Source organism: Budorcas taxicolor, chromosome 5, assembly GCF_023091745.1.
Source record: "Budorcas taxicolor isolate Tak-1 chromosome 5, Takin1.1, whole genome shotgun sequence".
Classification (NCBI taxonomy): Eukaryota; Metazoa; Chordata; class Mammalia; order Artiodactyla; family Bovidae; genus Budorcas; species Budorcas taxicolor.
The window spans coordinates 90,130,436-90,156,253 of record NC_068914.1 but is presented as its reverse complement, the minus strand read 5'-3'; the positions used below and the strand labels follow the sequence as shown (position 1 = coordinate 90,156,253).

General features: G+C 39.3%; 1 protein-coding gene across 1 annotated transcript; it reads right to left on the bottom strand.

Annotated features, from left to right (window-relative positions):
* Positions 1 to 3,839: 3,839 nt before the first annotated feature.
* IFNG (interferon gamma) lies at positions 3,840 to 7,946 on the bottom strand. The gene is made up of 4 exons (XM_052640904.1): positions 7,833 to 7,946; positions 6,637 to 6,705; positions 6,359 to 6,541; positions 3,840 to 3,974 (listed from the first exon to the last, which is right to left on the bottom strand). Exons 1-4 carry the CDS (start codon positions 7,944 to 7,946, stop codon positions 3,840 to 3,842), a joined length of 501 nt encoding a protein of 166 aa, XP_052496864.1.
* Positions 7,947 to 25,818: the final 17,872 nt, after the last annotated feature.

The window sequence follows — 25,818 nt, the reverse complement described above, 5'->3', positions numbered from 1 at the left end:
TTTGCATCTGCAACTCTGATCACGATGGCACTTTCACCTTTGATCCTTCATCACCATCTGCCCAAAAGAAGCACTGTCATGGGGTTGCCAGGTTCTCAGTTTAGGCAAAGAGAGCAAAATAAGAAACTCTTGCCTTTGTGTTTTCTTCTGTGACCCTGATATGGTACAAGACATGATATCCCAAAATATGTCACCTTGATATAGTGAATATTTCAAGCTAAAGGAATCTGAGAAAGGGCATATGCAGAAAAGGCTTTCTGACCTTCTCCTGAAGTAGGTCATATAACCAGAGGAAGGGAGCATTCTCGTCTTTAAAGGCAAGGAAATCAGAGGGGAATGTGAACAGCGGCAGATCTTGCTAAGTGTTGCCTCACTTACCACAGTTAGCTCACCTTTGTCCTACCATATCTTTCCATGATTTTCCATTCTTCACCAAATCTAGCACTAAAACTCTCAGGTTTAACTGTTGTTGTTGTTTTCAGGTCCTTATTTCCTTATGAAGATCCTCGTGTCACATATAATTTAAATAAACATGTATGCTTTCCTTTTGTTAATCTGTCTTTTGTTATGGGATCCCAGTCAAGACTTTAGAAGAATGGAGGAAAAATAATAATTTTCCTCCCCTACAAGCATTCAGATGTCACTCGAATTCTAGACAGGCCAAGATAACCTCAATCTTGCCCAATTCTTTCAATCAACTATCATTCAGTGTAACTGTTTAATAATGTCTAACACATAAAATTATAGTGAAATATAAAAAAGTCATAAAACTAAAAAGAAAAGACATTCTTTTTTAGTAGCTGGTACAAAGGTTTGATTGTTTTATGGGTAATACTGACTGTTAGAAATTATTGATAAACTTTAGACTGAAAGAGGAACCCCAGGGAATGGGGATTGAGTCTCAACCACTGCTACTCAACTAGTATCCAATAATCAAAATAATAATCTCTGATTATTGTCAAGGACTAAACTGATACTTTTACATGAATTATTTCATTTAACTTTATTACTATTAAATGGAATTAAATGGAGCATTAAATAGAATAGTTCAGAAGGAAGCCCCAGATACTTAACCTTTTCTCCCCTTGACACTCACAGTCTTCTCCTCACTATACACCCCAAAGCCAATTGTGTACCTTGAGATTCAATACTTTTCTTTCCTTCTCTTTGCTATGTAAACTCATGATCTTCATGAGCTCAACAGGTATTAGGTCTTTAAATACCTGCTAGCTCAACATTCAGAAAACTAAGATCATGGCATCCAGTCCCATCACTTCATGGCAAATAGATGAGGAAACAGTGGAAACAGTGGCTGACTTTATTTTTCTGGGCTCCAAAATCATTGCAGATGGTGACTGCAGCCATGAAATTAAAAGACACTTACTCCTTGGAAGGAAAGTTATCACCAACCTAGACAGCATAGTAAAAAGCAGAGACATTACTTTGTCAACAAAGGTCCATCTAGTCAAGGCTATGGTTTTTCCAGTGGTCATGTATGGATGTGAGAGTTGGACTGTAAAGAAAGCTGAGCATTGAAGAATTGATGCTTTTGAACTGTGGTGCTGGAGAAGACTCTTGAGAGTCCTTTGGACTGCAAGGAGATCCAACCAGTCCATCCTAAAGGAGATCAGTCCTGGGTGTTCCTTGGAAGGACTGATGTTGAAGCTGAAACTCCAATACTTTGGCTACCTCATGCAAAGAGCTGACTCTTTTGAACAGACACTGATGCTGGGAAAGATTGAGGGCAGGAGGAGAAGGGGACGACAGAGGATGAGACGGTTGGATGGCATCACTGACTCAATGGACATGGGTTTGGGTGGACTCTGGGAGTTGGTGATGGACAGGGAGGCCTGGCATGCTGCAGTCCATGGGGTCGCAAAGAGTCGGACCCAACTGAGCAACTGAACTGAACTGAATACCCTCAACTTCTAAATTTACATCAACTGTTCAGAGTTCTCTCTCAACTCCAGACTGATCTATTCAATAGTTTACTCGTCATTTCCACTTTAAAATCTAATGGATTCCTTAAACTTCACGTTTGAAATCGAATTTCTAATTTTCCAACCCAAACCTGCTCACTCTAGTTTCCCCATTTCAGTTGATGACAGCTTTACTTTTTTAGTTGCTCAACTAAAACCTTAAGAGTTATTCTTGACCCATTTTGCTTCAACCACACTGGATTAGTGGTACTTCTTTTACCAGTCAAGGCAAATTTCTTTGCAAGAATGTTTCCTTTGCCAAAAATCCTCTCTTAGTTCTTACAAGTGCTGCCTCAAATGTAGGAAGCACTTGTATAATGAAGTGCTTTTTGAAGGCAACTATAATTGCTCCATTTAAATCCCTAGCCCATTTGCTCTGTCCCTTAGTTTTCCCAGTTCCCCTATTCTTTCTTACTTTTTTTCTGTAGCACCAATCATCTTCTAACATAGCATGCAATTTACTAACATATTATGTATTTTGTTTATTATCTATCTCCCCTCTGTTAAATTCTAAATTCCCAAAGGGCAGGTATTCTTGTTTGTTTTGCTCACAAATGAATCTCAAGTGCTTAGAACAGCACCAGGCACATAGTGGGCACTCTAGTAAATATATCTTGAGCAAAAGGATAAAGTCTCTCTACAATATTATGTAGCCCACCAGGCTCCTCTGTCCATGGGATTTCCCAGACAAGAACACTGGAGTAGGTTGCCATATCCTCCTTCAAAGCATCTTCCCGATCCAGGGATTGAATCTGCATCTCTTGTACCTCCTGCATTGGCAGGCAGATTCTTTACCACTAAGCCACCTGGGAAGTCTACCATGTTATGAGAAAGGCACAATTATTCTTCTTTATCAGAGGAGGAAAGTGAAGCTTAGAGAGTATAAAAGTCACACCACTTGTAATGGCAGGACTAAGATTCTTATCCAAGCTTCCCACCGTAGAGTTTCCACTCACTATTCCATACCTAACAGTGTTTACCCAAAGTGACCAGAGGAGATAAGAGGATACAAAGATGAGGGATACCCTGAGGAGTTGAGGAGGGAGAAAGTAGAAGTAAATATTTGTGTGCCAGGCTAAACAATTTGGACTACGTTCCACAGCTGTGAAAAGATCATTCAAACAACTACCAAAGGGATCAGTGGAAATCAGCAAATTGTCAGTGAAGAAAGACACCACTTTGGGCAGATTTTAATCCAACTCTTATATCTCCACAGTTAAATTGACTCTCCTTCTATTAATTTATTAGTCTGTGTTTAATTTAACCCAGCCCCCATTTTAGAAAAAGTCTGACACAACATACATAGTTATAAAATTACACTTTATTCATATATATTAAATATTGATAAACTAAACAAACACATTACTTTCCATTTGGGTGTAATCACAATTGTCAGTGATATTCTGAAGCAACAGGTGTAAGGTGAGATGAGATGCTATGTTTTTATCAGGGTCATATCGCCTTGACACATTCAAGTGCTGTCTGACATGCCATCAAAGTAGTGGCTCAGAATGCAGATCTAGTCTCAGATAAGTAGTGACTAGATGGCATCATTTCATTTATCAGCATTCATTACATCATCAAGTGAAATAAGTGCACAACCCACAGATTCTTGCTTAGTTTAGCTGCCTCGTTGGACCCTGAGATAAAACCTTGAAATCCCATAGACTTGCCTAGTTAGTCTTAGGAATTATAAATAACACATATATTAATAGATACTCATTTTCATGACATAAAAGTTACTATTATAAATACTTTGATAAGTCTAAATATATATTCCCTATATAAATAATGTAAAATATTAAATATTAATAAATAGATTTAGATTTTAAAATTCAAATATTGCAGGCAGGAGGACCATTACATTGATGCTCTCCGGCCTCGAAAGAGATTCTGACTTCTCTTCCGCTTTCTGAGGTTAGATTTTGGCGACAGGTCATTCATCACCTTGATGAGTTCATTTATGGCTTTGCGCTGGATCTGCAGATCATCCACCTATTAGGAAAGAAAACAGCAAAATTAATTTCAGGCATAGGAGTCATTAGGATATTCTGCTGTCTAGGCCCAAGAAAATCAAAGTATTCTTTAAAACAAATTATTTTCACTAGCAGTAATCAACTTTAGTATGTAATGTTGGTTTCTTCAGTGATAAAGACTAAAATTATAACAATTCAATTGATAGTTGTGCTGTAACAGGATGGAGCACATCACATATCCATAAATTTATCACTTCAGGGATCTGAAAATTATATAGTGGAAAAAACCCAGAAGTGGAGTGACAGAAAAATGTGGGTGTGAATTCTGTGTGTGCAATACATCTGACTTTAAGCCAGTCACTGAAGCTCTCCAGATCTCTGTTTTCTGCACTAAGTATGAGATTGTTTAGATGATCCCAGGGTCTCTGTCACTTCTATCACTTAGTACTTAGTCTTTGCTATAAGTATCAGATGAGTTACTATAGCCAATGGCTCTCATGCTTGGTGTGTAAAAGAGTAACCTGAGGACCTAATGAAAAACTCTGACACCCAGGTGGATGAAATCGGACTAGGCCTCAGCCATTGTGTGGTTACCAACATCACCAGGTGATTTAGGCACCACCCAAGTTTGAAAACCACTGGTATAGGTTCAGTACTTTATAAACACCAAGTTCTAGAAGGAGGAAAACCATAATTTTTAATTTCCTCCAAATTAGGTCAGTCTCATCATTTCCATGATGGGATTAAAAATAAACACTGATCTTATTTTAATGGTAATAATCAATTACTGGTATTATATAATAAAATTAGTAATGAAAGCAATCTTCCTGTACCCTGCCTTCCATTCCAGCAAATTGAACTATTTTCTCACTCTTCCCAGTAGGACCATATAGGTGAATTCATGCTTCATAAAATGAGGACCATTTGCTTCATCTTTGCTCTGCCACTACATTTCTTTCTAAAGCTGGAAACACTGCAGCCACCTTGCCACATTTTTGAGAATGACTAGGAGATTCTAAGTTACAAGACAAAAAGGCAAAACATGCCTTAAATACGCTCACATTTGAGCAAAAGATGACAATGGTTGAGCACTCACTCAAGATTGCACATTGTGAAGCAGGAGGCTTGGAGCTTCCACAAGGATGGGACCAACCTATTGTTTGCAAAGCCCAGTTACAACAGAGTAGAAAAATTTCTACCAGCTGTGTGTTTACAGGTGATAAATTTCACTTTCCAGTTTTCTAAGCATCACCAAGAAACTAAGGGACTTCTCTAGGACTGAACAGCAGCCAGAGGCAGCACTGGGTTAGGAACAGTGCTTTTTTATTCTCTAGCCTGCAACCAATGGAGATCCGCTGAACATGGAAAACATTACGCATAATTTTTCCAAGCCACTCTCATACCATCTTATATATGGAGACTAGAGAAATCTTGAAGAGCAATCACTTATTTCAGTTCATGGGAGTTTATACGAGATTGTTGAGGGGCAGACCGGGTTAGAGCAAGAGCTGGTACAAATCCTGAAAACACAAGCACCCCTCCTCTTCTCACCCAAGCCTATTTATACAAAAGCCAACCCTCCCCCCCAAAAATCTGGAGGCCTTTGTCCCTTAGAGGAAATTTTGGAAAATGTGACTTGTCCTTATGCTTCAAAGTTATCTTTCAGCTTCTAAAAACTTTAAAGATTCATTGATGGGACAATTCTACCTATTTTCTTTCTAAAAACAAACGCAATCACCTCTCCTTGGGCTACACAATCTGCATGGTTGACCAGAGTTAGACAGTGGGAGGGCCTTTGTCTCCTCAAAGGCTATTCCTTTCTCCTATCTCATTGTCATTTTCTATCTATGGCATTGTAGAATTTTAGAGCAAAGAAGACCATAGAAATTACAGTGAACTCAACAGGCTTCTTTTAAGATGAGGAAACAGCCCCAGCCAGGCCTGTGATTCATCTGAAGTCACACATTTCTTTGGTGGCTAAGCTGGGCGGAGCACACATCTTCTTCCCTCTCCCTCCCACTGCTCTTTCCATTAAGACATGCAAGCTATTCAAAGCAAGAGAATTTCCAACACAGAGACAAGGGGCAATGGGAGAATTGGTTTTCAATACTCTGCCCCCATCACCCCAACTCCTTCTCTGCTTCCTCCTCACTGATTTGTCCATTCACCCATGTTTGTGCGATAGGCATAATGCCAGTATTTTCCCAAAATCACAGACTTAAGTGCCTCCAATAACTGACTCTGCAAAGTCACCCAAGGCAAAAGAGAACTAGCAAAGAGGCATTTTGACTACAAGTTCACTTCAGAGCTTTATACCCGGTATCTAATTTCTATTTTCTGGGAATGAAGTGCTTTGTAAGAGTCTCTGCGATGATACTAAAGAAAGCATTAAGATCATCTCACCGGAATTTGAATCAGCTTTTTGAAGTCCTCCAGTTTCTCAGAGCTGCCATTCAAGAACTTCTGAAACATGTCTTGCTTGATGATATCCATGCTCCTTTGAATGACCTGGTTATCTTTGAGGTTTTCAAAGAGTTTGAAGTAGAAGGAGACAATTTGGCTCTGAATAATCTTTTTGTCACTCTCCTTGGGAGAAAAGAGCACAAAGAGAGGTTGATGTGAATTTATCCATCGGAAAAAAAGCAACAGGAAAATCAGCCAAATGGAAATGTTCAGCTTACCTCTTTCCAATTCTTCAAAATTTCTGAGAAAAGAGGCCCACCCTTAGCTACATCTGGGTTACTTGCATTCTGGAAAATAAAACAACACAAGAAAAAATTGGCTTAAAATTAGTCCATAAATTGCTGTAAAAATGGACCTCAAGTTTTATTGAACTTGGATGTTGGCAATATTTACTGATTTTCTTTTCAACACTGTTTAGTTCTAACAAAAAATATTCTCAAAAGCTATCCTGTTGGATAATAGCCAAAGACTATCGTGTGATTTTTGCTTTCTTATTTACTAGTATAACATCACAATGAACTCATTCAAGACTGATGATACTTCAGCTGTCCCAAATTACTATGGTAAGAAAAAGGTATAGTTAAAAAAAAAAAATTAACATCACCATCTCACTATAAAATACTGCCCCCCTATGGTATAGGTTTCTGTAACCTCTACCTGTGTCCTCCTATATTATATCGCCTTTAGAAGATAGCTCCAGCTATAATTATAATAGCTAAATTTGGACATATGATAAAATATTTAAAATGCACAAGCTATTTTAATTAACCACAAATAAATTTTTAAGAAATTCATAAAACAAGACAAAAAATTTTTTAAATATAAACTAGATTATTATAACTCCTACAAAAAAAATCTCAGCAAGTGACTGAGTCCAAGAGTAATTCACAGACAATCTAGATGGGATAGTAAAATTTTAAAATAAATTTTTAGAGAAAAACACCTATAAGTGTTTTTGTTTTTAAGCCAAATATTTAAGGACCTCATCTTCTTTAATTGATCAATTATTTCAAATGACCATTTTTAATGTTGATCTTGACTTTTGACTGTCACCATTAGGGTAACATAAGAAATCAAAAATTAACACTCAGCTGTCTTTTCAGTATGCTTACTACTTAACATCATAGTTAAATGGATTCTCATCACAAAATATCAACACTATGATATACACCCATATTATGCCCATCTTTTGGAGGATTCATGAATCCCTCCTAAATCTCTGTAGCAAACTGAGCAGAGATCGTTTAGTCAAACAAACAAACAAACAAACACAGCTAGCCAACAGTCACAATAACACCAAGTCTTCTCAAAACGACTGAAGACTAGAGATGAGAGCCCATCACAAATAGAATTCCAAGTCAACATCAAACATCAAGTCAATCACAAGAAAGTCTCATTAAAAGATCATACTTACAAAATACTCCTTTAAGTTTTCTATTTCTTTAAAAAATGGGCCCTGGCCATAAGAACCAGAAAAACCCAAAAGCACACAGAGCAGTAAAGCTAAGAAGGAGCTTGTATATTTCATCGTTTAGGAGAGAGTTAGGCCGGAGTAGTTGAAATCGGTAGCTCCTGTGTTATGATCAGGTCCCAAGGAGGTAGCTGATCTTTCTTTTCTAATTGTTGATCTGCAGATGATCAGAAGAATGTACTGTGTCTCCTTTTGGTGCTGGTATTTATACCTAATTGAAGTCTCATCAAGATTACGTATTTTCACAAGTTTTTTAAGATGAGATGGTGATAGATAGACAGAGATGCTAGTTAGTTGGTATTAATAACTATGGTTTTGTGGCATTTTGGTCTTGTAGTTAGAGTTTCCTTTCAACTCCTTGGGTCTTTTGACGAGGAGACAGACCCATTATGCCCACCCATGCCATTCTTGTGGGATCCTTTGAAAACACTTTCACTTCACACCGTCCAGGGATTGGAAATTTTTGTACACCTCCTCCTTTGCCCTTGTAAAATGCTGACTCCTCATCCAGAGATCACATTGATCATTCTTTTGTGGTTTGAAGCAAGTGAAAAAGGAAATTCTAGGGGCTCTCAAACCTTTACAGAGGGGGTGCCTCTTAAAATTTTTCTTGCAAATGGACAGAAAGCAAGGAAAGAATGTGGTTAGAAAACCGATGTGGTAGGAAGTCCTTCTATCAAAGACAGTTAGCATAACATCCACCGTAACTCTATGTTGCTCTGACCAGCAATGCCCAACAGAAATATAATGCAAGCCAATTCTCTAATAGCTCCATTACTAAAGGTAAAAAGAAACAAAGAAAAATAATTTTAAAATATATTTTACTTAAAACAATATATCCAAAATGTATCAGTATGTATCAACACAGAAAAATATTAATAAAATATTATACATCCTAAATTCTAGAAATTTGGTGTTCATTTTATACATATGGCACATCTCAGTTTAGACTGGCCATATTCAAATGCTCAGTAGCCACACGCAGCCGGAGGCTATGATATTGAACATCAAAGCACTAGATGATCAATTGTTCCAAATTATCACTAATAATGGATTCTTTTTTAACTTTTTTATTTCTTTTCATTTCAAATACAAAAAAAATAGGAATATTTTCTCCTCCCTTAGTAATTTATTTATGAAATACAGTACTTAGGGATGCCATAGAAGACCCTCTGCTATTTGGTTCCAGCCCACCTTGTGTTTCAACCTGCAGTGTATACACAGCAGTATTGCATTTATGAATGCAGGCTTGAATTCTGGCTTCACAGCTATCTAGCTGTATAATCTTGAGTGAGCTTTTTAACTCTTCTATAGCTAGATTTCCTTATCATTAAAGTGACCCTAATATTAATATCTCCTCTAGCCTTCAGTTGAAAATTGTCAGGTGATATGAAGTACTGAGACTTTTGCCTGTCATATAGCAAGAACTCAGTAGAAGTGAACTGTTCCCAATTGAGGTATGTGGGGTGACTAGTCATTCCTAAAAAAGCACACCTTGAACCGTTGCTCATACTGTTCCTTGATTTCCCACATGTGTGCCTCTCAGAGTGGTACCCAGGCATTCAAGTCCAGCCTCAAAAATCATTATTCCCATGAGTTCTCTCAAAACTATCCTTCTTCTCTACGTAGGCCTAGGAGAGTGGTTCACATTTTTCTTAGAGGCTTGATCCTTCAGTCTCATATTAGAGTTAGTTTTGTATCTTCTCCCATACTGGACCGAGTTCTCTAAAATCAGATATTGTTTCATCACTTCTACAGCCCCGTTTTCTCTCCTAAAGGCAATGTAGCTTGAAGATTTGTCTATAGACAGCACTGAATAAAAGTGAGCTTGAATGCTTAATCCAGGGCCTACTTCTCCCTCAAGGTAGTTTTCCTCAGGGCTTCCCACACACGCATATGCACAATTTTCCTTAAGTTCTAACCCCAGTGCTGTCAGCACTAACCTGTAGGAAGCTTGTGTTTAATTAAAGAGGGTTCATGATTAACGTTGGAAACATGATGCTATGTCTCTTTAGCCAACTCTGACTGGAAAAATTCCATGTAGTATTTTTTGTGACAAAGGGCAGAAAATCCTTTGAGGAATTATCTTCCCCAAAACAAAGTCAAAGAGTATTTGTGGGACCAAAGCCTCATGTAAAGTAAATGAGGAGAGTGGAAATTACATTGCTGCCCTGTGGCTTTATTGCAGCTCCCCTCAAGCAAAAAAAAAAACAAAAAACAAAAAAACAGCCCACGTAATATGCTTACAGGGTGACACAGTGACAAGAAACCCTTTTCAGAGACTTGAGACAAGTGCATGCACTCAATACTACTCAGGAAACCTGTGACCAAACTCCAAGTTATTGGAAGGAACATTACTAACGTTCTGGAAAGAAGTAAAAATTTCTTCTACTCATCCCTTGATTTATGGTGTTAGGCACAGGCAGTTAATAATAGTGAGGTCCATCTTTGGGACATATCATCTGGGGTTTGTAAATTGTGAATTCCTATTCAAAATTACATACACACACACACACACACACACACACACACACACACACACACACACACACACACACATATGGAGCTTTCCAGGTGGCACTAGTGGTAAAGAATCCACCTGCCAATGCAGGTTAGACATAACAGATGCAGGTTTGATCCTCGAGTCAGGAAGATCCCCTGGAAGAGGGAATGGCAACCCAGTCCAGTATTCTTACCTGGAGAATCCTATGGACAGAGAAGCCTGATGGGCTACAGTCCATGGAGTCATAAAGAGTCAGACACAACTGAGCAAGTAAACAACAACAAATCTATATATACATTAGGGACATATTTATAACATGGCCAGATGTTTAGGATTAGTAAATACAAGACTAAAATTCAAGCTCTAACTACCTCTTGATGTCATGACCAAGAATAATACAGAATTAGGAAATTATAGAGATTATCTATTGCCTAGTCCATCATTTTTTAGATTTATAAAATAAGACCAAGGGGGAAAAACTGAAGTGCTGTGCTTAAATTCCTTCAACTGGACAATGCAGAGATAAGTTTAGAACCAAAACCTTTTCCCTAATCTACCTGTCACCAATCAATAGCCATTAAAACTACTATATGTGCCAATAATTGTGTTAGACATGTGAATTCAGATAATTACATTCTGTCAGGCTTTAATTTCTGGGATTATTTTCTGCAGAATTTGTGAGATTATAGTCACTCTTCATAAATCAACTATATCTCAATAAAAAATTTTTATAAAAATTATCACTCTTCAAATTCTTAAAAAATAGTAAGACTGCAAATAAAAGTTTTGAAATTATTGGTTAGACATCGCAGCAGACCCAACTTCATGGACATAAGACCTGCACAGTCTATCAAGACCCCGCACTTAGAGAAGCCCATATTTGGTTTACTGCTCTGTGGTTACCTTGTTGAAATTCCTAATAAGTTTTAAACAAGGGGCTCCCGTTTTCCTTTTGCACTGGTTCCCACAAATTCTGTAACTGGTTCAGCATCCCAGGACTGATCCATCCCAGGACTGGTCCACTATCTCACAGGATGGAAATGAATCTCATCCTGTGAGAGTTTCATGGTTTTGGGGGTTTTTTTTCTCAGCATATGATTTGTTTAGTTAGTATGTTGTCACTACAATGGTATATTTTTTGATCTTTTCCTGTCTTGTCAACTTTACCAAAGAAGGTGGTTCTCTCTCTTTTGCCTGTGAAACATCTTCTGTTGCACATGCAAACTAGAGGTTTCACACTTCGTTGGTTCAGCCAATACTGTGACTGAAGGATCATTCACCACACAAGAGATCCTGTAAAAGTTTTACAAATCCACCAAGAGCCAAAGTGTGACCAAATTACTAATATGAAGGGACTGAAAACTTTCTTTTTTCTCTTCAGGCTGTCTTCTTTCTAAAAACTGGCCATGGCTATGCATTAAGCGTCAGCAAGATTTTCGATCGTATCTCATACTATCCTCAGGCCTCAATGAGTAGGTAGTCGTAAGACAAAACTTACACCTTGGTTGCCCTTTTTCCTCTGCGGTTAGAGTCACATCCCTAGTGCTCACTACCGAATTATCTCTTCCAGACTTTGGGGTAGATTTCTTCCACCAAGTATGAGTCAATATTGGATCCATGCCCCCACGCTGTCTTGACTCCCGGAACTCCTGACATCACACAAGCTGAGCCTACGGAAGAAAATGATTTACAGAATGGAAGTCCACGCGGAGTCAGATTTTCCCCGCAATTTGACTCAAAAATCCCATATGTTACAGGAGAGTTTTCTGAATCGCCCTTTTTCGTTCATGTCCTCTGGGCAACTTTGAGAGTTGATTCGAACAATATAAGGAACATTATACTTATGCATACTGTATGCTGTATACCTCTGTATTATATGTATAATGTATACTTATGCAATACAGTTATCAGGTTACAATATTTTCAATTTTATGTCAAAGGAAATTGTACTCTGTTCATCTAGGGATTCACAGTCATGTTTTGAAGGCCATATTTTTATTCCACAAGGAATTTTAAAGCATCTACTGAGTGCTAAGTACTATGACTGACACAGGAATAGGACAGTTTTGTTGTAACGCAACTGAAGCAACTTAACACACACAACTCCAAGCATAGATAGGGTCTCAAAAGAATCAGACACAACTTTGCTACTAAAACAAAAGCTCCATGTCTATAACTTAAGCAGATAGTGAGGCTAGCTGGCAGGGGCATATGTCACCATATTGGGAGCTAGGGTTGATTCCATTGCTGGTTACTGGGTAGGTATCCACATTCTCCTCTTATTCTCCATATATGTACATCTTTCCCAGGCTCATATAAGTGAAGAGGACTGATTATTGCATACAGAGAAAAACACATATCTGACATGTATGGATGTGAGAGTTGGACTGTGAAGAAAGCTGAGCACCGAAGAATTGATGCTTTTGAACTGTGGTGTTGGAGAAGACTCTTGAGGGTCCCTTGGACTGCAAGGAGATCCAGCCAGTCCATTCTGAAGGAGATCAGCCCTGGGATTTCTTTGGAGGGAATGATGCTAAAGCTGAAACTCCAGGACTTTGGCCACCTCATGTGAAGAGTTGACTCATTGGAAAAGACCTTGATGCTGGGAGGGATTGGGGGCAGGAGGAGAGGGGGACAACAGAGGATGAGATGGCTGGATGACATCACTGACTCGATGGACGTGAGTCTGAATGAACTCTGGGAGCTGGTGATGGACAGGGAGGTCTGGCGTGCTGCGATTCATGGGGTCGCAAAGAGTCGAACACAACTGAGCGACTGAACTGAACTGAACTGACACGTATAGCATTCCCTCCCTCTATAGCCTTGGCAGATGTCACTCGTTAGCTATGACGTTCTTTCCTATTAAGTTAAGATGTAGACTCCAACTCTTTTTCAACACTGAAATCTACCAATTCATTAGTGTTTCATTATCTCTTTGTCCTCTTAGGGCAAAGGTTTACTTGTTGCTATGCCTCTTATTGAGATGAGTTCTTACAAAGAAGCAAAAGGTAAAAACTCTTCCTCCAAGAACATTAGTATTAGAAAAAAATTAAAATTCATAGAGTAATATAAGGGAAAGACCTTTGGCCTGAGAAGGAGTCTCAATTTTTGGTCCTAGAATCTACTACTGGTATGATGTGGGAATTTGAGCAAAGCCTTTACCCATGCTTTACATCTTAACATTTGAAGAGTTGGATTCAATGAACTATGTTTCTTTCCATTTCTAACAATCTGTGTTTCTACAACTATGATTTATGAGGAATATATTACTGAGAACTAATATTATATGAGCTAGAGATTCCAACAGACTTAGGAATTCAAACAAAAATACAGCCATCCCTCAGCATCACAAGTGATTAGTTCCAGGACCTTAGTGAATACCAAAACCCACAGATGCTCAAGTCCACTTTATAAAATCGCATAGTTCAGTGGGCCCTCCATATCTGCAGGTTTCACATCAGTGCATCCAATCAACTTCCATGAATAATGTAGAGGTGCTCAGTCATTCAGTCATGTCTGACTCTTTTTCAACCCCCGTGGACTGTAGCTCACCAGGCTCCTCTGTCCAAGGGATTTTCTAGGCAAGAATACTGGAGTGGGTTATCATATCCTCCTCCAGAGGATCTTCCCAACCCAGGGATCAAACTCACATCTCCAGAATCTCCTGCATTGGCAGGTGAATTCTTTACCACTGGGAGCCACCTGGGAAGCCCCATTCCAATAATTCAGTGTTCGTTATTGCACAAGAAAATACGAATGAACACAAAATGCTTTAGAAAATGCTTTGGGATAAAAGATAAAATTCAAAGAAAGGACAAAGTTTGGAGGAAACAAAGACAAAGCAAAAGAAAAAATATATGTTTTTAAGTAAGAGAAGATTCATGAACCAAGAAAATACAGAGAAAAAGAATCCCTTAGAACCTAAAACCATAGCAACAGACATTTAAAAATCAGTAGAAGGGTTGAAAGATAAAGTTGCAGAAATCTTCAGAATAAACAAATTGACCAAAAGCTGGAAAATGTAAAGAAAATTACCAAAACTTCTAAAAAAATAAATAGTTCAGAAACTCCAACACCTAAATCGTGAGAGCTCCAGAAAAAACAAAGGAACAAAGGAAGAAAGTTATCAAGGAACTGTAAGAAAATTTCTCATAGCTGCAACATGTGAGTTTCCAAAATGAAAAACCCAATGAATTTCTAGCAAAATGAATTTTAAAATATGGACCCTAAGGTATATTTTTAAATTTCAGAGACTTTTGTAAACAAAGAAGATTCTCAAAATTTAAGAGAGAAAAACAGGTCACATTCAAATGATAAGGAGAGAATGCTGTCAAACTTCTCAATAGCAATTCTGGAAGCTAGAGATCAATATACTCAAATATCTGAATAAATCTGAATAAAATCATGTCCAGACTTGAATTTTATGCTCAGCCACACTATCAGTCAACTGTTAAGATGAGGACATTTTTCCTTCATGCAAGATCTCATAGCTTTATTTCCCATGTACACTTTCTCATAAAGGAACTTGAGAAAGCTGAGAAAGTATTAAACCAAAGTAAAAAACTAAATCACGGAAGAAGATCTGGGATCCAGGAAACGGAGGATCCAACACAGGGGGGAAGCTAAGAGATTTCCGAGTGTGTTACGAACATCGTGCCCTTAGAGATAGATGTGCAGCAGGCCTACAGGACAACCAGAAGCTTGTTGGAACTGAAGGACTAAAGAGTCCTAGAGGGATGTCTCCAAGAAAAAAAAAAGTAAATGTGTTTGACTGTACTATAAAAAAAATGTCAGCTTTATCAGAGTTTGGAGTGAAGAGACAATGACTTGGTGCTGGATATGTGTAAAACTAAGGAAACCAACCAAACACCAATTATAATATTAATTTTGGGAAAAACAAATGTTGTGCAAGAAAAAAATGTAAAAACATACAACAAATATTGTGAACAATATTTACCTAGTCATAATCATATAAACTTTAACAAAAGGTAATATAGCTATCGTGGGAAGATAGGAGAGAGGGGTAGTCGAGTATATGTATATAGGGTAAAAGTAAGTCAGTCATAATTTACTATAGTATATATACTAGTGTATAGATGCTATCTAAAGTGGGTAAGAAATTTTTAGTGATTTAAAGCTAAGTAGAAATTGAGCTAAAAATGAAAGCTAAGTGAATTGAAAGTGATTATCTCGGACGTGTGTTTCAGAAATAGAAATGCACAGATCAGAGAGAGCTACTGACTTTGTGTCATAAGCTTTACTGTATTTATGAAGTTTTATAATTCCCAAGACTACCCTCATTTCTGACACCAAATTCAAGTTCAGAAGTTACCCAGACCATCTCCAGGTTCAATCATTTGCTGAAAGGCATCACAGAACTCAGAAAAGGCATTATATCCATGATTATGGTTTATTACAGCAAAAGAATACAAATTAAAATCAGCAAATGAGCACAGGATCCAGGAGTGTTCCATATGCAGAGCATTCATTTTCCCTCCCCCAGTGGGGTCATAAACAGTACAAACTCCTGTCGGTAATGATGTGTGACAATATGCATGGAGTATCGTCAACCTGGGTGGTGTCCAACTATTGCGACCCCATAGACTGTATCCTGCTAGGCTCCTCTATCTATGGGATTCTCCATGCAAGAATACTGGAGTGGGTTGCCATTTCCTTCTCCAAGGGATCTTCCAAAGTCAGGAATAGAACCCAGGTCCTGCACTGCAGGCAAATTCTTTACCCAGTAAGCTACAAGGGAAGCAGTTTTTATTAGGGCTTGGTCATATAGACATGCTTGACTAATCACATGACTGACCATAGTCTTCAGCCCTTCCAGAGGTCAAACTGATACCTATACCCCCAAAGTGTAAAGTGAAAGTGTTAGTCGCTGAGTTGTGTCTGAGTCTTTGTGACCCCATGGACCATAGCCCCAGAGGCTCCTCTGTCCACGGAATTCTCCAAGCAAGAATACCTGAGTGGATAGCCATTTCCTTCTCCAGGATATCTGCATGACCCAGGGATCCAATCCAGGTCTCCTGCATTACAGGCAGATTCTTTACTGTCTCAGCCACCAGGAAAGCCCAAGGCACACTGGTAGTAGAAACTATCTGACATGCCCCAAGGTTCCCAGTAAACAATGATACTCTTATCAGACAGAACAGTCCAAAGGCTTCAGTGGTACCAACCTCTTTGCTGACAGCAAAGACCACATCTCTCTGCCTGCCTGCTTAATCACTCAGTGGTGTCTGACTCTTTGCCACCCCATGGATTGTAACCCACCAGGCTTCTCTGTCCATGGAAATTTTTTTTTCAGGCAAGAATACTGGAGCAGGTTGCTGTTTCCTACTCCAAAGGAACTTCCCGACCCCAAGGATAGTGACCCCATCTCCTGCATCTCCTACATCTCTCTCCAGACAAGGTTAATCCATTACTGCACAGTATTGTTTGCTTTTTTTGTAGCTTATTCTACCGTAACATTTGTTTTCTTTTTATATAATTGCCTCATACCCAAACAACAAATAGGAAAGTGATGTTGATAAAATTCAGAATTCATTTTGGTTCATACTGGATTTCTCCCACCATGTTAATCAAGCACAATCAAGGCAATTCAGTACAAGTTTTGTCAACACTGAAAGAAAGCCTTAGTGACCCCATGGACTGTAGCCCACTAGGCTCCTCCATCCATTGGATTTTCCAGGCAAGAGTACTGGGGTGGGGTGCCATTGCCATCCCCGTTAGCAATATATGAAGACCTTAAAAGTCAAAGGTTGCAGAAGTGTTTTACTTTAATGCACATAGTGTTGTACTTTTCACTAGCTGGGAAGCAGCAAGTGCAGATGAAGAAGCTGAAAGGATTTAGCCCCCAGTTAAAAAACAATGGGTTAAGAAAAATGGCTCCACCCCAGATAGCATTTCTAATTGGGATGCAAACATTCTCTATCAAAGGCAAATGTACTGCATCTCAAAGGAGGAAGCTGCAGCCCAAGTTGTAAGGCTGCAAGGAATTGATTCACTGTGATGATAGAGGAAAACTTCCCTTGAGATTTAACAATGCTTGTAGTTTGCTTAGAATTTTTTTTGTTTTGTTGTTTTACTGTTGATACTCTGATTACGAAGTTCAATAGCAGTCAAATGGATGGTCCCAGATCTAATTGTCCCCATAGGTCCTGTTATTTTTAGTTTGAGATTTTGAAGAACATGAGGCTTTTCAAGAACATATAAAATGTTAAAGCAATAATACCTTTACATGTATTACTTTGACACAAGTAAAATCATTAAAAAAAAAAAAAAAACTATTCTTTGAATGATAGATGTACTCATTCAGTTCAGTTCAGTTCAGTCGCTCAGTCGCATCTGACTCTTTGCAACCCCATGAAACGCAGCACGCCAAGCCTCCCTGTCCATCACCAACTCCTAGAGTTCACTCAAACTCAAGTCCATCCAGCCATCTCATCCTCTGTCATCCCCTTCTCCTCCTGCCCACGATCCCTCCCAGCATCAGGGTGTTTTCCAATGAGTCAACTCTTCGCATGAGTTAGCCAAAGTATTGGAGTTTCAGCTTCAACATCAGTCCTTCCAATGAACACCCAGGACTGATCACCTTTAGGATGGACTGGTTGGATCTCCTTGCAGTCCAAGGGACTCTCAAGAGTCTTCTCCAACACCACAGTTCAAAAGCATCAATTCTTCAGCGCTCAGCTTTCTTCACAGTCCAACTCTCACATCCACACACAACCACTGGAAAAACCATAGCCTTGACTAGACGGACCTTTGTTGGCAAAGTAATATCTCTGCTTTTCAATTACTATCTAGGTTGGTCATAACTTTCCTTCCAAGGAGTAAGCGTCTTTTAATTTCATGGCTGCAGTCACCATCTGCAGTGATTTTGGAGCCCAGAAAAATAAAGTTTGACACTGTTTCCACTGTTTCCCCATCTATTTACCATGAAGTGATGGGACCAGATGCCATGATCTTCGTTTTCTGAATGTTGAGCTTTAAGCCAACTTTTTCACTCTCCTCTTTCACTTTTATCAAGAGGCTTTTTAGTTCCTCTTCACTTTCTGCCATAAGGGTGGTGTCATATGCATATCTGAGGTGATTGATATTTCTCTTGGCAATCTTGATTCCAGCTTGTGCTTCTTCCAGTCCAGCATTTCTCATGATGTACTCTGCGTATAAGTTAAATAAGCAGGGTGACAGTATACAGCCTTCATGTACTCCTTTTCCTATTTGGAACCAGTCTGTTGTTCCATGTCTAGTTCTGATTGTTGCTTCCTGACCTGCATATAAGTTTCTCAAGAGGCAGGTCAGGTGGTCTGGTATTCCCATCTCTTTCAGAATTTTCCACAGTTTATTGTGATCCACACAGTCAAAGGCTTTGGCATAGTCAATAAAGCCGAAAGAGATGTTTTTTTGGAACTCTCTTTCTTTTTTGATGATCCAGCGGATGTTGGCAATTTGATCTCTGGTTCCTCTGCCTTTTCTAAAACCAGCTTGAACATCTGGAAGTTCATGGTTATAAGGGACTGGAATGCAAAAGTAAGAAGTCAAGAAACACCTGGATTAACAGGCAAGTATGGCCTTGGAGTAGGGAATGAAGCAGGGCCAGGGCTAATAGAGTTTTGCCAAGAGAACGCACTGGTCATAGCAAACACCCTCTTCCAACAACACAAGAGAAGACTCTACACATGGACATCACCAGATGGTCAACACTGAAATCAGATTGATTATATTCTTTGCAGCCAAAGATGGTGAAGCTCTATACAGTCAGCAAAAACAAGACTGGGAGCCAACTGTGGCTCAGATCATGAACTCCTTCTTGACAAATTCAGACTTAAATTGAAGAAAGTAGGGAAAACCACTAGACCATTCAGGTATGACCTAAATCAAATCCCTTATGATTATACAGTGGAAGTGAGAAATAGACTTAAGGGACTAGATCTGATAGAGTGCCTGATGAACTATGGATGGAGGTTCGTGACATTGTACAGGAGACAGGGATCAAGACCATCCCCATGGAAAAGAAATGCAAAAAATCAAAATGGCTGTCTGAGGAGGCTTTACAAATAGCTCTGAAAAGAAGAGAAGTGAAAAGCAAAGGAGAAAAGGAAAGATATAAGCATCTGAATGCAGAGTTCCAAAGAATAGAAAGAAGAGATAAGAAAGCTTTCCTCAGCGATCAGTGCAAAGAAATAGAGGAAAACAACAGAATGGGAAAGACTAGAAATCTCTTCAAGAAAATTAGAGATACCACGGGAACATTTCATGCAAAGATGGGGGCAATAATGGACAGAAGTGTTATGAATACACAGAAGAACTGTACAAAAAAGATCTTCATGACCAAAATAATCATGATGGTGTGATCACCCACCTAGAGCCAGACATTCTGGAATGTGAAGTCAAGTGGGCCTTAGAAAGCATCACTACGAACAAAGCTAATGGAGGTGATGGAATTCCAGTTGAGCTATTTCAAATCCTGAAAGATGATGCTGTGAAAGTGCTGCACTCAATATGCCAGCAAATTTGGAAAACTCAGCAGTGTCCACAGGACTGGAAAAGGTCAGTTTTCATTCCAATCCCAAAGAAAGGCAATGCCAAAGAATGCTCCAACTACCACACAATTGCACTCATTTCGCACGCTAGTAAAGTAAGCTCAAAATTCTCCAAGCCAGGCTTCAGCAGTATGTGATGTACTCATTACTGCTACTTATTGTGGTTACTAAGCATGAGCCTCACTGATATGTTATAATTTCCCAATTTAGCTGAGGTCGTTATAAGCAAAGTAGTATGTAAATTGAAGGCTCCTACCCTCAAAGTCCAAGCAAATCTCAACAAATCTATATAGTTAGCCTCAGGGAAATGGAGCTTAGAGATAAAATTTTGTACAGCCAATATATCTGTGAGTAAAATTAATGGTACCAACCTAGATAGCATATTGAAAAGCAGAGACATTACTTTGCCAACAAAGGTCCGTCTAGTCAAGGCTATGGTTTTTCCAGTGGACATGTATGGATGCGAGTGTTGGACTGTGAAGAAAGCTGAGCGCCGAAGAATTGATGCTTTTGAACTGTGGTGTTGGAGAAGACTCTTGAGAGTCCCTTGGACTGCAAGGAGATCCAACCAGTCCATCCTAAAGGAGATCAGCCCTGGGTGTTCCTTGGAAGGAATGATGCTGAAGCTGAAACTCCAGTACTTTGGCCACCTCATGCAAAGAGTTGACTCATTGGAAAAGGCTCTATTGCTGGGAGGGATTAGGGCAAGGGGAGAAGGGGATGACAGAGGATGAGATGGCTGGATGGCATCACCAACTTGATAGACATGAGTTTGAGTGAACTCCAGGAGTTGGTGGTGGACAGGGAGGCCTGGCGTGCTGCAATTCATGGGGTCGCAAAGAGTTGGACACGACTGAGCGACTGAACTGAACTGAACTGAAAAGTAAGAGCTACCCACAGTAATGCTTTATGTACATCATTTTCTTTAATTATGACAATCATTTAAGGATGATACATTTATTTTCATTCTATAGAGGAGAAAAGTGAAGTTTATAGGGGTTAACCAACTTGTCCAAAGTCACTGAGTTAATAAATGACAAAGCCAGTTGCAGCTGAATTCATTGCTTAAGCTGTTAACCATTCTGCTCCAATGAAGCTAGAATTTGATCATGGAATGTCTTCTAATCTCTAATTTGGTCCTAAAAGCTTGATGCAGTTAATAATATATTATTTAGAGTTGTTTGTTCATATGTATTAAAAATCTTCCCTGGTAGCTCAGCTCGTAAAGAATCTGCCTGTAATGCAGGAGACCCCGGTTCGATTCCTGGGTCAGAAAGATTCCCTGGAGAAGGGATAGGCTACCCTCCCCAGTACTCTAGGGCTTCCCTGGTGGCTCAGATGGTACAGAATCCGCCTGCAATGTGGGAGGCCTGGGTTCAATTAAAAAACATCTCTGACTAATATTAGTTGAAAGATAACACTTACTGAAGGTATATGTAGGAGCTGGATGGAGAGTTGGATGAATGGATGGCAAAGCTGAAGAACCATGCTCAAAACAGGTAAGCTGTACCTGGCAATTCCAGAAGGTCTCAGCCCCAGAAACTACTCAATACTTTTGTAGAGCACCATGAAAGAATGAATCTGGAAACTCTAATGCTTTTGTTTCCATCTTTGCATCCCTACTCCAGAAGCAAACCCCAAGGGATCAAGTCAAAGCTGACTGATCTTGTGTCAGTTGACTGCCCTTTGGTAGTCAATCCTACAATGATGAGGAAAGAAGAAATATGGTAGAAGGATCTTCCAGGTTTCCCTTTGAATTTTATGATGGGAGTCCATTAAACCCAAAATTACCAGCCTGACTACCAATACAGATGTTGAGATTCTCCAAAAGAAAGCCATAACACCATGAGGAAGGGGAAAGATATTTGATTGTCAAAAGAGGAAAAATGACCTCTAAGGAATGGATTTTCAGAGGACATCATGGAATGACAAAACTTTTAGTGGAATTTATGAACTATCTTTCTTTTTGACATTCTAAGACAATCTTTGAAACTTTTAGCACTTGAATGAACAACAGCAAAGAAGCTCATCTCTGCAGTGACTGCTCAGATACTGAGTCAGCTTACGTACCTTTCACCTTTTAAGACTTCTGGGGCTAACACTGACTTGACGTTCATCAGACCTGTTTCTTCTTCCTGATGCAGATCTCACCTACATTTCCCAGCTTTCCTTTCAGCACCATGTGGACAAATGACTGAGTTCTAGCCCATGGAATATGATAATCATCCTGTGTTTACCAGCCTGATACAAATGCACACAGTGATCTCACAGTCCGAATAATGAAGATGGTGGAGCCATAAAATGAAAGGCATCCAGTCCTGCAAGAAGAAAAATACTTGCTGCTCTGATGCATTCTGGATTTTACATGAGTAATAAATAAACTTCTCTTAGGTTTTAGCCATTTATACATTTGGTAGGCATTCGCATTACATCGACTAATATAGCTTTCAAAGCTCTGTATCTTGACTACAGCTTTTTACCTATATAAAGAAATGTATATTTTAAAGGAAAAAATGTAATGCCCTTTAAAGCCTTTGAAGCAAACATTGTCACTGCCTGTCACTTAAAACCCATTCTCTTCATATGTACTGTAACACTGAAAGATGTTTATTAATACACTTTCCTCTGAGGAGTTTCTTCTTAAGACTTTTTCAATTTGAGAAACCTATGAAACCCTTCTGTTTATTTGCCTCTCAACACGCTTTCTAACTTTGTTTTTCACATTCTGATATTTTTTCTTTTTTTGTTCTTGTTTGTCTGCTTGCTTGTTTTAATAGAATTTTCCTAGTTCTACAAAGGATTTGAGGTGACTGATGTTTAAAGATTTTGCCTATTCTTATTATTTTAAAAGGCAAAGGTACCACACTGCCAAGTAAGAAAACTAAAGTTCTCATTTCAAGTAATCTTGCTTCTTTCCAATCATAGCAGATTTATTACTCCAGATGAAGCTAAGCATACATCAAAGTTTTTAATTAAGATTCAGCATCTCCAAACTTGATATATGATTTGCCTTTTTTGAAAATTAGAAACATCATCTGTTAATTAGAATAACTGATCATGGCATATTCTAGTCACACTTCTGATTTCATTGGGAAATTTCTTAAACCCACACCCCCCCCAAAAAATATGCCATGCATCCTCTCAGATTATCTTCTTTCAAAGAAGAAAAAAAAAAAATCAATCGCAGGAGGGGAAATCTAAATGACATATTACGAAGCATTCAGACTATGCTTCCATTAGGAAAGTGAAAAGAGTCAAGACGGAAATATTTCTTGTCACTCCAGATGTAATTTGAAGAAGTACTTTTCTAGACTGCTTTCTCAGCAACACTAGTTCCTCCACTCTCTTCTATTGGCCTGTGGTCGGGGGTTTCCCCCAAGCTGCCTTCCATCTCTTGGCAATAAGCAATGACTTGGCGGGTTAGGGTTTCTTTTCAGTCACCTGATAGGACTTCCCAGGACAGAGGTGTCAAGTCAAGTTGACCTGGCTTCCCTTCTCCTTCCTGTGCGTTACCCTGAGAAAGAAGGAAATGGCTCTAATTTGGAAACTGGCCTGATGTCAGACTTCCTCTCCTGGGCACAGTGTCTTGAGGCACTTCACAGACGCTTCAGCCTCTGCACGAGGACCAAGGCTTCTGGTGAGATGGTTGCCAGGCAGTGTTCTCTGTCGTGGAGTCTTGATGCTGTTTGACTTCCTCTTCTTTGAAGAACTATAAGAAAACCACCTGCAGAGTTCCCAGGGTTGCAGCAGTTGGTTTTGCATCTTCCTTCTACTGAGGGAACCACACTCAGTCACAGCTGCAACAGCTGAAGCCAAGGAGGAGAAACTGGGCCAAAGGGTCTAAATCTGCATGAAGCTAAATGTTCTGAATACCCTCACTGGAAGCTTTTCTCATAAAAGAAGAAAATCCAAGTTTTCTTCACGTGCCTGTCTCATCATTACATTTTAAGGTCTTAGCGGATGTGCACTGTATCTTACTCTTTCCTTTCTCTCTCTCAAAGTGCCAGCTTTACATGGGTGCCCAGTAATGTCCATTAACTCTTTACCACCAGCCTGAAGGATGAAGCCATCAAGGATGAAGCCACTTGGTCAGGACTGCAAGCTCAAAGAGACCTCAATTTTTTATCTGTGTTTTAGTGCCAAATCCATATTGGAAACAGTGTGGTACCTCATTATACATGCTGGTTTTAGCTTTATATTATACCTGCCGGCTTCCCAGGTGGTGCTAGTGGTAAAGAACCTACCAGCCTATGCAGGTTAGATGTAAGAGACACGGGTTTGATCCCTGGGTTGCGAAGATCCCCTGGAGAGGGGCACAGCAACCCACTTCAGTATTCTTGCCTGGAGAATCCCCTGGACAGAGGAGCCTGGCGGGCTGCAGTCCATGGGGTTGGAAAGAGTCAGACACGACTGAAGCAACTTAGCACACCGCTCTCTGTTTTCCTAAGAGCTGTTTCACCACCAGTCACAGAATCAGCTGCTAATGGTCTTTCACTATTACATACTAATAAGAAACCGCTCTCAGGAACGATGATTGACTAATGTGGGATTTAAAGAAAGTGTTTGTGTCATAACTGCACCTATTTATATGGTGACCCTCTTCCTTGAATACACTGATCTAAATGTCACTAGTTTTCTATATTATTCATGTATACTATATATACAAACAACTTAATTGTGTATAATATTTGCTTGATGGTATGGTATTAATAAAAAATAAAATTTTAAATTATTTCAACTTGGTATCACAACTAACAGAACAGACATAGAAACCAGACTGAGTTTGAATTCTGACTCCATCTTCTACCAGCTGTGTGAACCTAGGAGAAGTTCTCAAACTCTCTGAATTTAGCTGTTAAAAATGGCATCTACTTCACAGGGTATTTGTGAGAATCAAACAAATGAAGCTTGTGCATGTAGTGCACTATTTTTAAGCATGTTCACTATCTTTATTTCATTTTTTTTTTTTATTTACATTTTAAAAAGTGAAAATGTTAGTCACTAAGTCATGTCCAACTCTTTATGGACTGTAGCCCACCAGGCTACATGGAATTCTCCAAGTAGGAATACTGGAGTGGGTAGCCATTCATTCCTCCAGGGGATCTTCCCAACCCAGAAGGTGAACCTGGGTCTCTCACATTGCAACCAGGTTCTTTACCATCTGAGCCACCAGGAAAGTCCCTTTTATTTATAAACTGACTTACAAAACTTTTATTTATGCATTTCCTCATGTTTATTTATTTGTTTTCTTAAAGGAAAATTTTACGTAGATAAACTGCATTATGTTGGATTACACCAGAAGTAGGGCCTGAGCCAAGGTTCATTTGGGTGATGATGCCAGGAAGCACAGGCAGGGAGCCGCGAGGTGACTCAGGGGAGGGAGAAAGTCCATAGAAGAGGTCAACAGACAGGAGCCACTGTATGCAATTGGGACTCAACCCACAGAAGACCTCTGGGTGAGGGCATAGGTCACACCTAACAGACATCCCACCCAAGCAGCAAGAAAGCTGGGTATCTATCCTCCAACTTCTTCACCATCTGACAGCTGCTCCCAGGGCACTAACCTCCTAACACTCCCAGCCTTCCCCACATGCTGGACAGAGAGAAACCCTCAGACCAAGAATAGCAAAATGTTACTGTTTAATGCAGTGGGTAAGAACAGGAAGGAAGGCTGCTGAGAAGGTAAGGGCGAACACCAGCAGGGTTTATTGTGGTCAATTCTGTTAACACTCCATTAATTATTCCCCGATAATTTTCCCATTTTTATTATACTCTTTATTTTTCAGTCATAATAACAGTGCACTGATATGTTGCATTTGTCAGGATTCTCTAGGTAGCAAGGGATGGAAATTCCAGCTACACCATTTCCATCAAA

Coding starts and splice junctions, on each gene's coding strand:
- IFNG (XM_052640904.1), bottom strand. CDS start 7,946: ATGAAATATACAAGCTCCTTCTTAGCTTTACTGCTCTGTGTGCTTTTG. Junction 6,706..7,832: donor AAAACTTAAAGGAGTATTTT/GTAAGTATGATC, acceptor TTTATTTTCCAG/AATGCAAGTAACCCAGATGT. Junction 3,975..6,358: donor AAAAGCTGATTCAAATTCCG/GTGAGATGATCT, acceptor CTTTCCTAATAG/GTGGATGATCTGCAGATCCA.